Here is a 14,197-nt window from a genome sequence, read left to right as displayed (position 1 = left end):
TCCTCTGGGACTGTGTAGATATAACGTTGTAGATAGATAGATGGCGCTGGTCTGTAAAGTGATTTTTTTCTCTAATGATGAAGAGAAAAACAGGGCTTGAAGTGTATATATAGCTACCAGATAAATATGGGTGCAGTATACTCACTCCATATGCTGCAGTAGTTAAGCTTCAAGAACGTATGCCTCCAAAATAAGGTATGCTGTTTTCATATGGAGCCTGCTATTTGGCTGTAAATAGATGGGGACTCAAATGACAAATAATCCAGTGTACAAAGGACAAACAAAGTAGTAACTTACTCCTTGGAACAGAAAATCCGGCTTGTTACAGCGAAGAAAGAAGTCAGCAGTCTTTCAACTTTCATAAAAAGATATGTTTTTTAATAGCTCAACGCGTTTCAACGTTTAAACGTCTTTATCAAGAGCAAAATTTAAAAACAAGAATAAAAATGGTAAAGACAAATGACTGAATATGTATGACTGAAGAGGCATACGTTCTTGAAGCTTAACTACTGCAGCATATGGAGTGAGTATACTGCACCCATATTTATCTGGTAGCTATATATACTTCAAGCCCTGTTTTTCTCTTCATCATTAGAGAAAAAATCACTTTACAGACCAGCGCCATCTATCTACAACGAGGATAAAAGTAGCCTACTGCTGTTTTATGTCCCTTTAGGAGACAGTTCAACTTTTATATACTTGACATTGTTTTACATTTGCGTTTATATTTTGGAGCACTATTGCACTGTACTTGCAGCACATTATCTACTTGCAGGAAACCCTTTATCCAAACTGTTTGGGACAGGAAAAAGTTTGGATGTAGGAATATCTGCATCTTTTAAATTGGACAGTTGAGAGAGGGGATGGAACCAAGTGTAAACAACAATATCTTATGTCACTTATGCAATATTTAAATTTCATAATACAGCTTGTACATGTAACTAAAGGTGTTTTATGTCATTTTGTAATACTTTTGTGACACACACTCTCACACACACACACACACCCACTCTCTCACACACTCTCACACACTCTCTCTCACACACTCTTTACTACTATCTTTTAAAGGTTGCATGCATGGGGAGAAACTCTGGAAGAGGCCTTTGAACAATGTGCAATGGCGATGTTTGGATACATGACAGACATAGAAACTGTTGAGCCACTAGATACTGTTGAGGTGGAAGCTGAAGGTAAACGTATATATGAAATATATGCAATGACAATTAAGTGACAAACTCAGAATTTATTGCATTAAAGGAACACTAAACCCAATTGAGTTCTGTAATGATTCAGAGCATGCAATTTTAAACAACTTTCTAATTTACTCCTATCAATTTTTCTTCGTTCTCTTGATATCTTTATTTGAAAAAGAAGGCATATAAGCTTTTTGTTTGGATCAGAACTCTGGACAGCACTTTTTTATTGGTGGATGAATGTATCCACCAATTGGCAAGAACAACCCAGGTTGTTCACCAAAAATGGGCCGGCATCTAAACTTAAATTCTTGCATTTCAAATACAGATACCAAGAGAATAAAGAACATTTGATAATATGAGTAAATTAGAAAGTTGCTTAAAATATTATGCTCTATCTGAATCAAGAAAGAAAAAAATTGGCTTCAGTGTCCCTTTAAGAGCCGGCCCATTTTTGGTTGAGAACCTGGGTTATGCTTGCTTATTGGTTTGCTAAATGTAGCCACAAATAAGCAAGTGCTATCCAGGGTCTGAACCAATAATGGGCTGGAAAAATGGACTAGAAAAATTGATACTAGGTGTAAATTAGAAAGTTGCTTAAAATTGCATGCTCTATCTGTATCATTAAAGAAAAAAATGTGGGTTTAGTATCCCTTTAACTGTAGACATTTAAAGGGATAGAATTTTTTTTTTAAAATGTCTTGCAAATTTAGTAAATTGAATTTGCATGTACTGAGGAATAAAAACTTTTTTTTTTTGTTAAACTTGTTAGGCATATCAGTGTGCACCAATAACACAAGAATTATGCTTATTAGCCAGTGAGAAATCAGTCCTTTAACCCCTTGAGTGCTCAGACCGTCGCTAGCACTCTCCCACCTTGAGGGAGATCTGGGGGCTCCCACCCACTCCTACCCCAGCGATCAGGCCTGCATAGTGACAGGCATCGCAGGGGCTTCACGTAATGCGTGGTGACGTCACGCGCAATGACGTGATGACGTCACCATGCAACTTTATTTATACTTAACAATGTTAAGTATAGGCGCAGGGGGCATGCTGCTTAGAAGCCTGTATCAAAGGCATCTAAGCAGCTATAGATCCCCAAGACCCACCGTTGGAAAGGTAATCGCCTAACCTTTCCAACAGTATAAGTCTTGGGGATCTGGGGGGGGGGGGGATTACAATTTTTTTTTTCAACAACTTTCCAATTTACTTCTATAATCAAATTAGCTTCTTTATTTTGGTTATCTTTTGCTGAAGGAACAGCGTTGTACTGCTGGCAGCTAGCTGAACACATCTAGTAAGCCAATCACAAGAGACAAGTGTGCAGGCACCAATCAGCAGCTAGCTCCCACTAGTGTAGGATATGTGCGTATTCATTTTTTTAAAAAAATACCACATTTAAAATTAGAAGTGAATTTAAGTGTCTTAAAGTGACATGCTCTATCTGAATCAGGCAAGTTTAATTTTGACTTTCCTAACCCTTTAAGACCCAAACATGCGCTTCCTGTTATTTTTAAAATAATACCCTCTCAGTGTTTTTATCTAAACTGCCCGTGTTACCTGCAAAGCGTGATAGCTCTGTTTTAAGAACAGATAATGAGCATTCTGACGCTTTAGTAGCCGTATCCGATATACTCTCACAACACTCTGAAGTGGGGACGAGGGATGTGCTGTCTGAGGGAGAAATTTCCGATTCAGGAAAGGTTTCTCCTCAGACAGATTCAGATACATTGGCTTTTAAATTTAAACTAGAACACCTCCGCTTATTGCTCAGGGAGGTATTAGTTACTCTGGATGACTGCGACCCTATGGTGGTTACAGAGAAATTGTGTAAAATGGACAAGTACCTAGAAGTTCCTGTTTACACTGATGTGTTCCCGGTCCCTAAGAGGATTGCGGATATTGTTACTAGGGAGTGGGATAGACCAGGTATTCCCTTCGTTCCCCCTCCTGTTTTTAAGAAGATGTTCCCCATATCTAACCCCATGCTGTTTCTTCACTTGCTAAACACACAACTATACCAATTGAAGACAGTTGTGCTTTTAAAGACCCTATGGATAAAAAATTAGAGGGTTTACTTAAGAAAATTTTTGTTCAACAAGGTTTTCTTCTTCAACTTATTGCGTGCATTGTTCCTGTAACCACTGCAGCTGCTTTCTGGTTCAAGGCGCTGGAAGATGCGCTCCAGACGGAGACCTCATATGAGGACATTATGGACAGAATTAAGGCTCTTAAGCTGGCTAATTCTTTTATCACAGATGCCTCTTTCCAACTAGCTAAGTTAGCGGCAAAGAATTCAGGTTTCGCCATTTTGGCGCGCAGGGCGCTATAGGTAAAGTCCTGGTCGGCCGATGTTTTGTCAAAATCCAAACTATTGAACATCCCTTTCAAAGGAAAGACCCTCTTCGGGCCTGAATTGAAAGAGATTTCAGAAATCACTGGGGGAAAAGGCCATGCTCTCCCCCAGGACAAGTCCTTCAAGACAAAGAACAAACAAAATAATTTTCGTTCCTTTCGGAATTTCAGGAGCGGTCTCGCTTCATCCTCCCCTGCTGCAAAGCAAGAGGGTAACACTTCACAACCCAGGGCAGCCTGGAAAACTTACCAGGGCTGGAACAAGGGGAAACAGGCCAAGAAGCCTGCAGCTGCCTCCAAGACAGCATGATGGGGTAGCCCCAGATCCGGGACCGGATCTAGAAGGGGGCAGACTCTCTCTCTTCGCTCAGGGCTGGGCAAGAGATGTACACGATCCCTGGGCCTTAGAGATTGTATCCCAGGGATATCTTCTAGAATTCAAGGACTCCCCTCCAAGGGGAAGGTTCCACATTTCTCGTCTGTCTTCAGACCAGACAAAGAAAGAGGCATTCTTACGCTGTGTAGAAGACCTACATACAATGGGAGTTATCCACCCAGTTCCAATTGCGGAACAAGAGCTGGGCTTTTACTCAAACCTGTTTGTGGTTCCAAAGAAAGAAGGAACTTTCAGACCAATCCTGGATCTCAAAATTCTGAACAAATTCCTCAGAGTCCCATCATTCAAGATGGAGACCATTCGGACAATCTTACCAATGATCCAGGAGGGTCAATATATGACCACCGTGGATTTAAAGGATGCGTATCTACACATTCCTATCCACAAAGATCATCACCAGTTTCTCAGGTTCGCCTTTCTGGACAGGCATTACCAGTTTGTGGCTCTTCCTTTTGGGTTGGCCACTGCTCCCAGAATTTTCACAAAGGTGCTAGGGTCCCTCCTGGCGGTTCTAAGACCGCGGGGCATAGCAGTGGCGCCTTATCTAGACGACATCTTAATTCAGGCATCGACTTTCCAAAGAGCCAAGTCTCACGGAAATTGTATTGGCCTTTCTGAGGTCTCACGGGTGGAAGGTGAACATCAAAAATAGTTCTCTCTCCCCCCTCACAAGAGTTTCCTTCCTAGGAACTCTGATAGACTCGGTAGATATGAAAATTTTTCTGACGGAGGTCAGAACGTTAAAACTCTTAACCACTTGCCGAGTCCTTCATTCCATTCCTCGGCCATCTGTAGCTCAGTGCATGGAGACAATCGGACGAATGGTAGCGGCAATGGACATAGTCCCTTTTGCTTGGATACACCTCAGACCACTGCAACTATGCATGCTCAAACAGTGGAATGGGGATTATGCAGATTTGTCTCCTCAAATACAGCTGGACCAGGGGACCAGAGATTCTCTTCTCTGGTGGTTGTCTCAGGATCACCTGTCTCAGGGAATGTGTTTCTGCAGACCAGAGTGGATCATCGTAACGACCGACGCCAGTCTGTTGGGCTGGGGTGCAGTCTGGGACTCCCTGAAAGCTCAGGGCTTATGGTCTCAGGAAGAAGCTCTTCTCCCGATAAACATTCTGTAACTGAGGGCGATATTCAACGCGCTTCAGGCATGGCCTCAGCTAGCTGCGGCCAAATTCATCAGATTTCAGTCGGACAACATCACGACTGTAGCTTACGTCAATCATCAAGGGGGAACAAGGAGTTCCCTAGCAATTACGGAGGTAACCAAAATAATCAGGTGGGCGGAGGATCACTCCTGCCATCTCTCAGCGATTCACATCCCAGGAGTAGACAACTGGGAGGCGGATTTTCTAAGTCATCAGACTTTTCACCCGGGGGAGTGGGAACTCCACCCGGAGGTATTTGCCCAGCTGACTCAGCTATGGGGCACTCCAGAATTGGATCTGATGGCGTCCCGTCAGAACACCAAACTTCCTCTTTACCAGTCCAGGTCCCAGGATCCCCAGGCGGTACTGATAGATGCTCTAGCAGCGCCTTGGTCCTTCAATCTGGCCTATGTTTTTCCACTGTTTCCTCTCCTCCCTCGTCTAGTTGCCAGAATCAAGCAGGAGAGGGCTTCGGTGGTTCTGATAGCGCCTGCGTTGCCACGCAGGACCTTGTATGCAGACCTAGTGGACATGTCATCTGTCCCACCATGGATACTACCAGTGAGGCAGGACCTTCTAATTCAAGGTCCTTTCAAGCATCCAAATCTAATTTCTCTGCGTCTGACTGCTTGGAGATTGAACGCCTAATTCTATCAAAGCGTGGTCTCTCTGAGTCGGTTATTGATACCCTGATTCAGGCTAGAAAGCCTATCACCAGGAAAATCTACCATAAGATTTGGCGAAAATATATTTTTTGGTGTGAATCCAAAGGTTACTCATGGAGTAAGATTAGGATTTCCAGGATATTGTCTTTTCTCCAAGGATTGGAGAAAGGATTATCGGCTAGTTCCTTAAAAGGACAGATATCTGCTTTGTCTATTCTTTTACACAAACGTCTGGCAGATGTACCAGACGTTCAAACATTTAGTCAGGCTTTAGTCAGAATCAAGCCTGTTTATAGACCTGTGGCTCCGCCATGGAGTCTGAATTTAGTTCTTTCAGTTCTGCAAGGGGTTCCGTTTGAACCTTTACATTCCATAGATATTAAGCTTTTATCTTGGAAAGTTTTGTTTTTGGTAGCTAGCTCTTCTGCTCGAAGAGTATCAGAGTTATCTGCTTTACAGTGTGATTCACCTTACCTGGTTTTCCATGCAGATAAGGTAGTTTTGCGTACCAAACCCGGTTTTCTTCCTAAGGTTGTGTCTAATAAGAATATTAATCAGGAAATTGTTGTTCCTTCTCTGTGTCCTAATCCTTCTTCGAAGAAGGAACGTCTGTTACACAATCTTGATGTGGTTTGTGCTTTAAAGTTTTATTTACAAGCAACTAAGGATTTCAGACAAACACCTTCATTGTTTGTTATCTATTCTGGTAAGAGGAGAGGTCAGAAGGCGACTGCTACCTCTTTCCTTTTGGCTGAAAAGCATCATCCGTTTGGCCTATGAGACTGCTGGCCAGCAGCCTCCCAAAACAATTACTGCTCATTCTACCAGAGCAGTGGCTTCCACATGGGCTTTTAAAAATGAGGCTTCTGTTGAACAGATTTGTAAGGCAGCGACTTGGTCTTCGCTGCATACTTTTTCCAAATTTTACAAATTCGATACTTTTGCTTCTTCGGAGGCTATTTTTGGGAGAGAGGTTTTACAAGCAGTGGTGCCTTCCGTTTAAGGTACCTGTCTTGTTCCCTCCCTTCATCCGTGTCCTAAAGCTTTGGTATTGTTATACCACAAGAAAAAGGATGAATCCGTGGACTCGATACATCTTACAAGAGAAAACAGAATTTATGCTTACCTGATAAATTACTTTCTCTTGTGATGTATCGAGTCCACGGCCCGCCCTGGCTATTAAGTCAGGTAGTGTTTTTGTTTAAACTACAGTCACCACTGCACCCTACGGTTTCTCCTTTTTCTTCCTAACCTTCGGTCGAATGACTGGGGGGTGGAGCTAGAGGGGGAGCTATATGGACAGCTCTGCTGTGTGCTTTCTTTGCCACTTCCTGTTGGGAAGGAGAATATCCCACAAGTAAAGGATGAATCCGTGGACTCGATACATCACAAGAGAAAGTAATTTATCAGGTAAGCATAAATTCTGTTTTTCTTCAAGCAAGAGTTTGTTATTTTAAATGGTACCGGTGTGTACTATTTACTCTCAGGCAGCAGATGGATGAAGACTTCTGCCTGGAGGTTGATGATCTTAGCATTTGTCACTAAGATCCAGAGCAGTTCCCACAGAGGCTGAGGGGTACAAGAAACTTCAGTGTGAGGAACGTTTTCATGCTATATAGCAGTGAGGTATGTTCAGTCATTTTTTCTGGAGAGACTGTGTGTTTCAGAAAGGCTGACAGTATCCCCATGAGGGTAAGGGTAAGCAGTAATCCTAAGAGTTATAGAAGGGTATTACTAAGCTTGCATAAGGGGCTAATTAAAAAATAGTTGACACTGAGTTTTTGAATGTTTGTGTGCAAACGTTTTGTGAACTGGGAGTGCTGTTAACGTTTTTTTGGGCAATAACGTTTTGTTGGCAACTTTATTGAGGGTACACTTGGCTTTTTTGGGGGGTCTCAGAACCCACATGGCTAGTTTAAAACCGCTCTGGTGCGGTTCTTTGAGGCTGTAAAAACTTTGCGTGAGATGGGCGGGGCCTTTTTTCGCGCCTCAGATGCGCAGTTGTATTTACTTAGCAAACAGCAAGCTCCATCTCCGGAGGGCCCTTGTGGAAGTATTGGGCCAAATCGAAACTTTAACCCCATTTCTCTTGCAAGGTGTATCCAGTCCACGGATTCATCTATTACTTGTGGGATATTCTCATTCCCTACAGGAAGTGGCAAGGAGAGCACACAGCAGAGCTGTCCATATAGCTCCCCCTCTACCTCCACCCCCCAGTCATTCTCTTTGCCGGCTCTAAGTACTAGAGTCTCTCTACGGGAGGGTAAAGTGAATGTGGTGTTAGAATTGTAGTTTTATATCTTCAATCAAAAGTTTATTTTTAAATGGTACCGGTTTATACTATTTACTCTCTGGCAGAAAAAAGATGAAGAATTCTGCTGAGAGGAAGATTATTTTAGCATGTTGTAACTAAAATCCATTGCTGTTCCCACACAGGACTGAGGAGTACCAGAAAACTTAATTTGGGGGGGAACAGTTTGCAGGCTTGACTGCAATGAGGTATGTTCAGTCATTTATTTCTAGACAAGACAGAGATAATGCTAGAAGACTGACAATATCCCCATGTGGGGAGGGTAAGCTATGTTCTGAGACTTAGTATAGAATTGAATGCTTACATAGAAGGGCTAATTATGCTGGTTGACACTTATTCAGGGCAATCGATTATTTGTTTAAGAAATACTCGTTGGGAGACACTTTTAAAGCACTTTGGAGTGTTTTCTGGGGTTATTAACCACATGGCTAAAATTTATTCACTTAGTAGTGATTTTTGTAGGCCTTACAACTCTGGAGTGGGAGGGGCCTAATTTTGCGCCTCAGATGCGCAGTTAGAATTGAAAGACAAGTTCATGCTGCTTCACATGGAGGGTCCTGCTGCTGTTTGAGGACTTTAAAGAAGCTTTATTCCCCCAAATCTGATCCCTAAGGGCAGGTAGGGCCACAGAAGTGCTGTGGCAGGGTGCTGTAGTTAATTAACCGGTTGTTGGCTTTAGACTGCTCCGGTTTGGGCATTAAGGGGTTAATCTTTCTGCAACTTGTGGTGCAATCTTATTAAGGCCTTAGGTACATATTCAAAAGGATTGCTTCATTTTTCACTGTTTTGTAAAATTGTGTGCTCTTTTTATCTCTTAAAGGCACAGGAACGTTTTTTTCAAATTGTGTTTTTTATTTGATTAAAGTGATTTCCAAGCCTGTTTGTGCAGACTACTAGTCTGTTAAACATGTCTGACACTAAGGAAAATCCTTGTTCAATGTGTTTAGAAGCCATGGTGGAACCCCCTCTCAGAATGTGTCCCAATTGCACTAATATGTCTATACACTTTAAAGATCATATTGTTGCACTTAAAAGTGTGGCCCAAGATGATTCTCAGACTGAAGGTAATGAGGATAGTCCGTCTACCTCTCCCCATGTGTCACAACCAGTTACGCCCGCTCAAGCGATGCCTAGTACCTCTAGTGCGTCTGCCCCTATTACATTGCAGATTGAACGCTTAATTCTATCAAAGCGTGGTTTCTCTGAGTCAGTTATAGATACTCTGATTCAGGCTAGAAAGCCTGTCACCAGGAAAATCTACCATAAGATATGGCGAAAATATCTTTGTTGGTGTGAATCCAAGGGTTACTCATGGAGTAAGATTAGGATTCCCAGGATATTGTCTTTTCTCCAAGAAGGATTGGAGAAAGGATTGTCAGCTAGTTCCTTAAAGGGACAGATATCTGCTCTGTCTATCCTTTCACACAAGCGTCTGGCAGAGGTACCAGACGTTCAAGCGTTTGCTCAGGCTTTAGTCAGAATCAAGCCTGGCCATAGACCTGTGGCTCCGCCATGGAGTCTAAATCTAGTTCTTTCAGTTCTTCAAGGGGTTCCGTTTGAACCTTTACATTCCATAGATATTAAGTTATCTTGGAAAGTTTTGTTTTTGGTAGCTATATCTTCTGCTCAAAGATTTTCAGAATTATCTGCCTTACAGTGGGATTCACCTTACCTGGTGTTCCACGCAGATAAGGTAGTTTTGCGTACCAAACCTGGTTTTCTTCCTAAAGTTGTTTCTAACAAGAATATTAACCAGGAAATAGTTGTTCCTTCTCTGTGTCCTAATCCTTCTTCAAAGAAGGAACGTCTGTTACACAATCTTGATGTGGTTCATGCTTTAAAATTCTATTTACAAGCAACTAAGGATTTCAGACAAACATCCTCCTTGTTTGTTATCTATTCTGGTAAGTGGAGAGGTCAGAAAGCGACTGCTACCTCTCTTTCCTTTTGGCTGAAAAGCATCATCCGTTTGGCCTATGAGACTGCTGGCCAGCAGCCTCCTGAAACAATTACTGCTCATTCTACTAGAGCAGTGGCTTCCACATGGGCTTTTAAAAACGAGGCTTCTGTTGAACAGATTTGTAAGGCAGCGACATGGTCTTCACTGCATACTTTTTCCAAATTTTACAAATTCGATACTTTTGCTTCTTCGGAGGCTATTTTTGGGAGAAAGGTTTTGCAAGCAGTGGTGCCTTCTGTTTAAGGTACCTGTCTTGTTCCCTCCCTTCATCCGTGTCCTAAAGCTTTGGTATTGGTATCCCACAAGTAATGGATGAATCCGTGGACTGGATACACCTTGCAAAAGAAAACAGAATTTATGCTTACCTGATAAATTACTTTCTCTTGCGGTGTATCCAGTCCACGGCCCGCCCTGGCATTTAAGTCAGGTAAAAAAATTTTTGTTTAAACTACAGTCACCACTGCACCCTATGGTTTCTCTTTTTCTTCCTAACCTTTGGTCGAATGACTGGGGGGTGGAGCTAGAGGGGGAGCTATATGGACAGCTCTGCTGTGTGCTCTCTTTGCCACTTCCTGTAGGGAATGAGAATATCCCACAAGTAATGGATGAATCCGTGGACTGGATACACCGCAAGAGAGAGTAATTTATCAGGTAAGCATAAATTCTGTTTTTCCCAATCCCTGAGGGCAGGTAGGCGCCACAGCAGGGCTGTGGCGAGGTGCTGGGTGTGTTTTTTCCGGATTTAGGCCTATTATCAATCCGGTTTGCACAATAAAGGGTTAACTGTTTGTTTTTCTTGTGGGGCAAACTTAACTACACAAATTGAGTCTTATATCAAAAATTTGAAAAGATTGGTGTATTTTAAAGCAGTTTTGCAGAACGTGTATGCTTTTTTTCTCTTAAAGGCGCAGTACCGTTTTTTAAGAGTTATTTTTTCACTAAATAAAGTGTTTTCAAGCTTGTTTGTAGTCATTACTAGCCTGTTCAACATGTCTGACATTGAGGAAAGTCAATGTTCAATATGTTTAGAAGCCATTGTGGAACCCCCACTTAGAATGTGTCCCTAATGCACTGAAAGGTCAATAAATTGCAAAGAACATATTTTAGCTACTAAAAGTATGTCACAGGATGATTCTCAGTCAGAAGGGAATCAGGTTATGCCATCTAATTCTCCCCAAGTGTCACAACCATTAACGCCCGCACAAGCGACGCCAAGTACTTCTAATTCTTTCACCCTGCATGATATGGCCGCAGGTATGAATACTACCCTCACAGAGGTTTTATCTAAGCTGCCTGGATTGCAGGGGAAGCGCAGTAGGTCTGGTGTGAGAACAAATGCTGAGCCCTCTGATGCTTTTTGTCATATAAGATGTACCCTCACAATGTTCTGAGTTGGGGGTGAGGGATTTGCTGTCTGAGGGAGAGATTTCTGATTCAGGAAAAATGTTCCCTCAGACAGACTCGGATATGATGGCTTTTAAATTTAAGCTAGAACACCTCCGCTTGTTGCTCAGGGAGGTTTTAACGACTCTGGATGATTGTGACCCTATTGTAGTTCCAGAGAAATTGTGTAAAATGGACAGATTTCTATAGGTTCCTGCCTACGCTGATGTTTTTACGGTCCCTAAGAGGATTTCGGACATTGTTACTAAGGAGTAGGATAGACCAGGTATTCCGTTCACTCCCCCTCCTGTTTTTAACAAAATGTTTCCCATATCAGACACCATGCGGGATTCGTGGCAGACGGTCCCTAAGGTGGAGGGAGCTATTTCTACCCTGGCTAAGCGTACAACTATACCTATTGAGGACAGTTGTGCTTTCAAAGATCCTATGGATAAAAAATTAGAGGGTCTCCTAAAGAAAATATTTGTTCATCAGGGTTTTCTTCTCCAACCTATAGCTTGCATTGTTCCTGTAACTGCTGCAGCTGCTTTTTGGTTCGAGGCTCTTCAGGTTGAGACCCCATTAGATGGTATTCTGGATAGAATTAGGGCTCTCAAGCTAGCTAATTCTTTCATTACAGATGCAGCTTTTCAACTGGCTAAATTAGCGGCAAAGAATTCAGGTTTTGCCATTTTAGCGTGTAGAGCGTTATGGCTTAAGTCCTGGTCTGCTGATGTGTCATCAAAATCTAAGCTTTTAGCCATCCCTTTCAAAGGTAAGACCCTATTCGGGCCTGAACTGAAAGAGATCATTTCAGACATCACTGCAGGGAAAGGCCATGCCCTTCCTCAGGATAAGACGAATAAGATAAGGACCAAACAAAATAATTTTCGTTCCTTTCGAAACTTCAAAGGTGGTCCCTCTTCCTCTTCCCCTGCTGCAAAACAAGAGGGGAATTTTGCTCAATCCAAGTCAGTCTGGAAACCTAACCAGACTTGGAACAAAGGTAAACAGGCCAAGAAGCCTGCTGCTGCCACCAAGACAGCATGAAGGGGAAGCCCCCGATCCGGGACCGGATCTAGTAGGGCACAGACTTTCTCTCTTTGCTCAGGCTTGGGCAAGAGACGTTCAGGACTCCTGGGCGTTAGAAATCGTAACCCAGGGGTATTTTCTAGATTTCAAGGATTCTCCTCCAAGGGGGAGATTCCATCTTTCTCAATTGTCTGTAAACCAGACAAAAAGAGAGGCGTTCTTACGCTGTGTAGAAGACCTATATACCATGGGAGTGAGCTGCCCAGTTCCGAAAACAAAACAGGGGCAGGGGTTTTACTCCAAACTGTTTGTGGTTCCCAAGAAAGAGGGAACCTTCAGACCAATTTTAGATCTCAAGATCCTAAACAAATTCCTCATCCTTCAAGATGGAGACCATTCGGACTATTTTACCAATGATCCAGGAGGGTCAATATATGACCACCGTGGACTACACGTCCCTATCCACAAAGATCATCACCAGTTCCTCAGGTTCACCTTCCTGGACAAGCATTACCAGTTTGTGGCTCTTCCCTTCGGGTTGGCCACAGCTCCCAGAATTTTCACAAAAGTGCTAGGGTCCCTTTTGGTGGTTCTAAGGCCGCGGGGCATAGCAGTGGCGCCTTATCTGGACGATATCTTAATTCAGGCATCAACTTACCAACTAGCCAAATCTCACACGGATATCGTGTTGGCTTTTCTAAGATCTCACGGGTGGAAGGTGAACTTAAAAAAGAGTTCACTTATCCCTCTCACAAGAGTTTCATTACTGGGAACTCTGATAGATTCGGTGGACATGAAAATTTTTCTGACGGAGGTCAGGAAATCAAAGATTTTAACCACCTGCCAAGCTCTTCATTCCATTCCTCGGCCGTCAGTGGCTCAGTGTATGGAGGTAATTGGACTAATGGTAGCGGCAATGGACATAGTTCCGTTTGCTCACTTGCATCTTAGACCACTGCAACTATGGGGAATGGGGATTATGTGGATTTATCTCCTCAGATAAATCTGGATCAAGAGACCAGAGACTCTCTTCTTTGGTGGTTCACAGGATCATCTGTCCCAGGGAATGTGTTTCCGCAGGCCAGCATGGGTCATAGTGATGACGGACGCCAGCCTATTGGACTGGGGTGCAGTCTGGAATTCCCTGAAAGCACAGGGTGTGTGGACTCAGGAGGAGGCTCTCCTCCCGATCAATATTCTAGAACTGAGAACGATATTCAACGCGCTTCAGGCGTGGCCTCAGCTGGCTTCGGCCAGATTCATAAGATTCCAGTCGGACAATATCACGACTGTAGCATATATCAATCATCGGGGGAACAAAGTTCTCTAGCGATGATAGAGGTTACCAAAATAATTTGATGGGCAGAGACTCACTCTTACCATCTATCAGCAATCTATATCCCAGGAGTGGAGAACTGGGAAGCGGATTTTCTAAGTCGTCAAACTTTTCATCCGGGGAAGTGGGAACTCCATCCGGAGGTGTTTGCACAATTGATTCATCAATGGGGCACACCGGAATTGGATCTGATGGCGTCTCGTCAGAACGTCAAACTTCCTTGTTACGGGTCCAGATCAAGGGATCCTCAAGCAGTACTGATGGATGCTCTAGCAGTACCCTGGTCGTTCAACCTGGCTTATGTGTTTCCACCATTTCCTCTCCTTCCTCGTTTAATTGCCAGAATCAAACAGGAGAGAGCTTTGGTGATTTTGATAGCACCTGCATGGCCACACAGGACTT

The 14,197-nt window shown here is 43.1% G+C and overlaps 1 protein-coding gene across 2 annotated transcripts in view; it reads left to right on the top strand.

Moving 5' to 3' along the window:
• The window catches only part of ZBTB8OS (zinc finger and BTB domain containing 8 opposite strand), a 115,503-nt gene that overhangs the window by 63,991 nt on the left and 37,315 nt on the right, over nucleotides 1-14,197 (top strand). Inside the window, exons 1-2 of one of the 2 annotated variants that reach the window (XM_053707267.1) lie at nucleotides 244-523; nucleotides 1,069-1,190. In XM_053707267.1, coding sequence (XP_053563242.1) covers nucleotides 519-523; nucleotides 1,069-1,190 — 127 coding nt within the window. In that variant the 5' untranslated portion in view covers nucleotides 244-518. Of the gene's footprint in view, nucleotides 1-243; nucleotides 524-1,068; nucleotides 1,191-14,197 lie in introns of those variants that run through there. The other variant, XM_053707266.1, reaches the window with a different exon arrangement.

Source organism: Bombina bombina, chromosome 3 (genome assembly GCF_027579735.1).
Source record: "Bombina bombina isolate aBomBom1 chromosome 3, aBomBom1.pri, whole genome shotgun sequence".
NCBI classification, from domain to species: Eukaryota; Metazoa; Chordata; class Amphibia; order Anura; family Bombinatoridae; genus Bombina; species Bombina bombina.
This window is presented reverse-complemented; position numbering and strand designations above follow the sequence as displayed.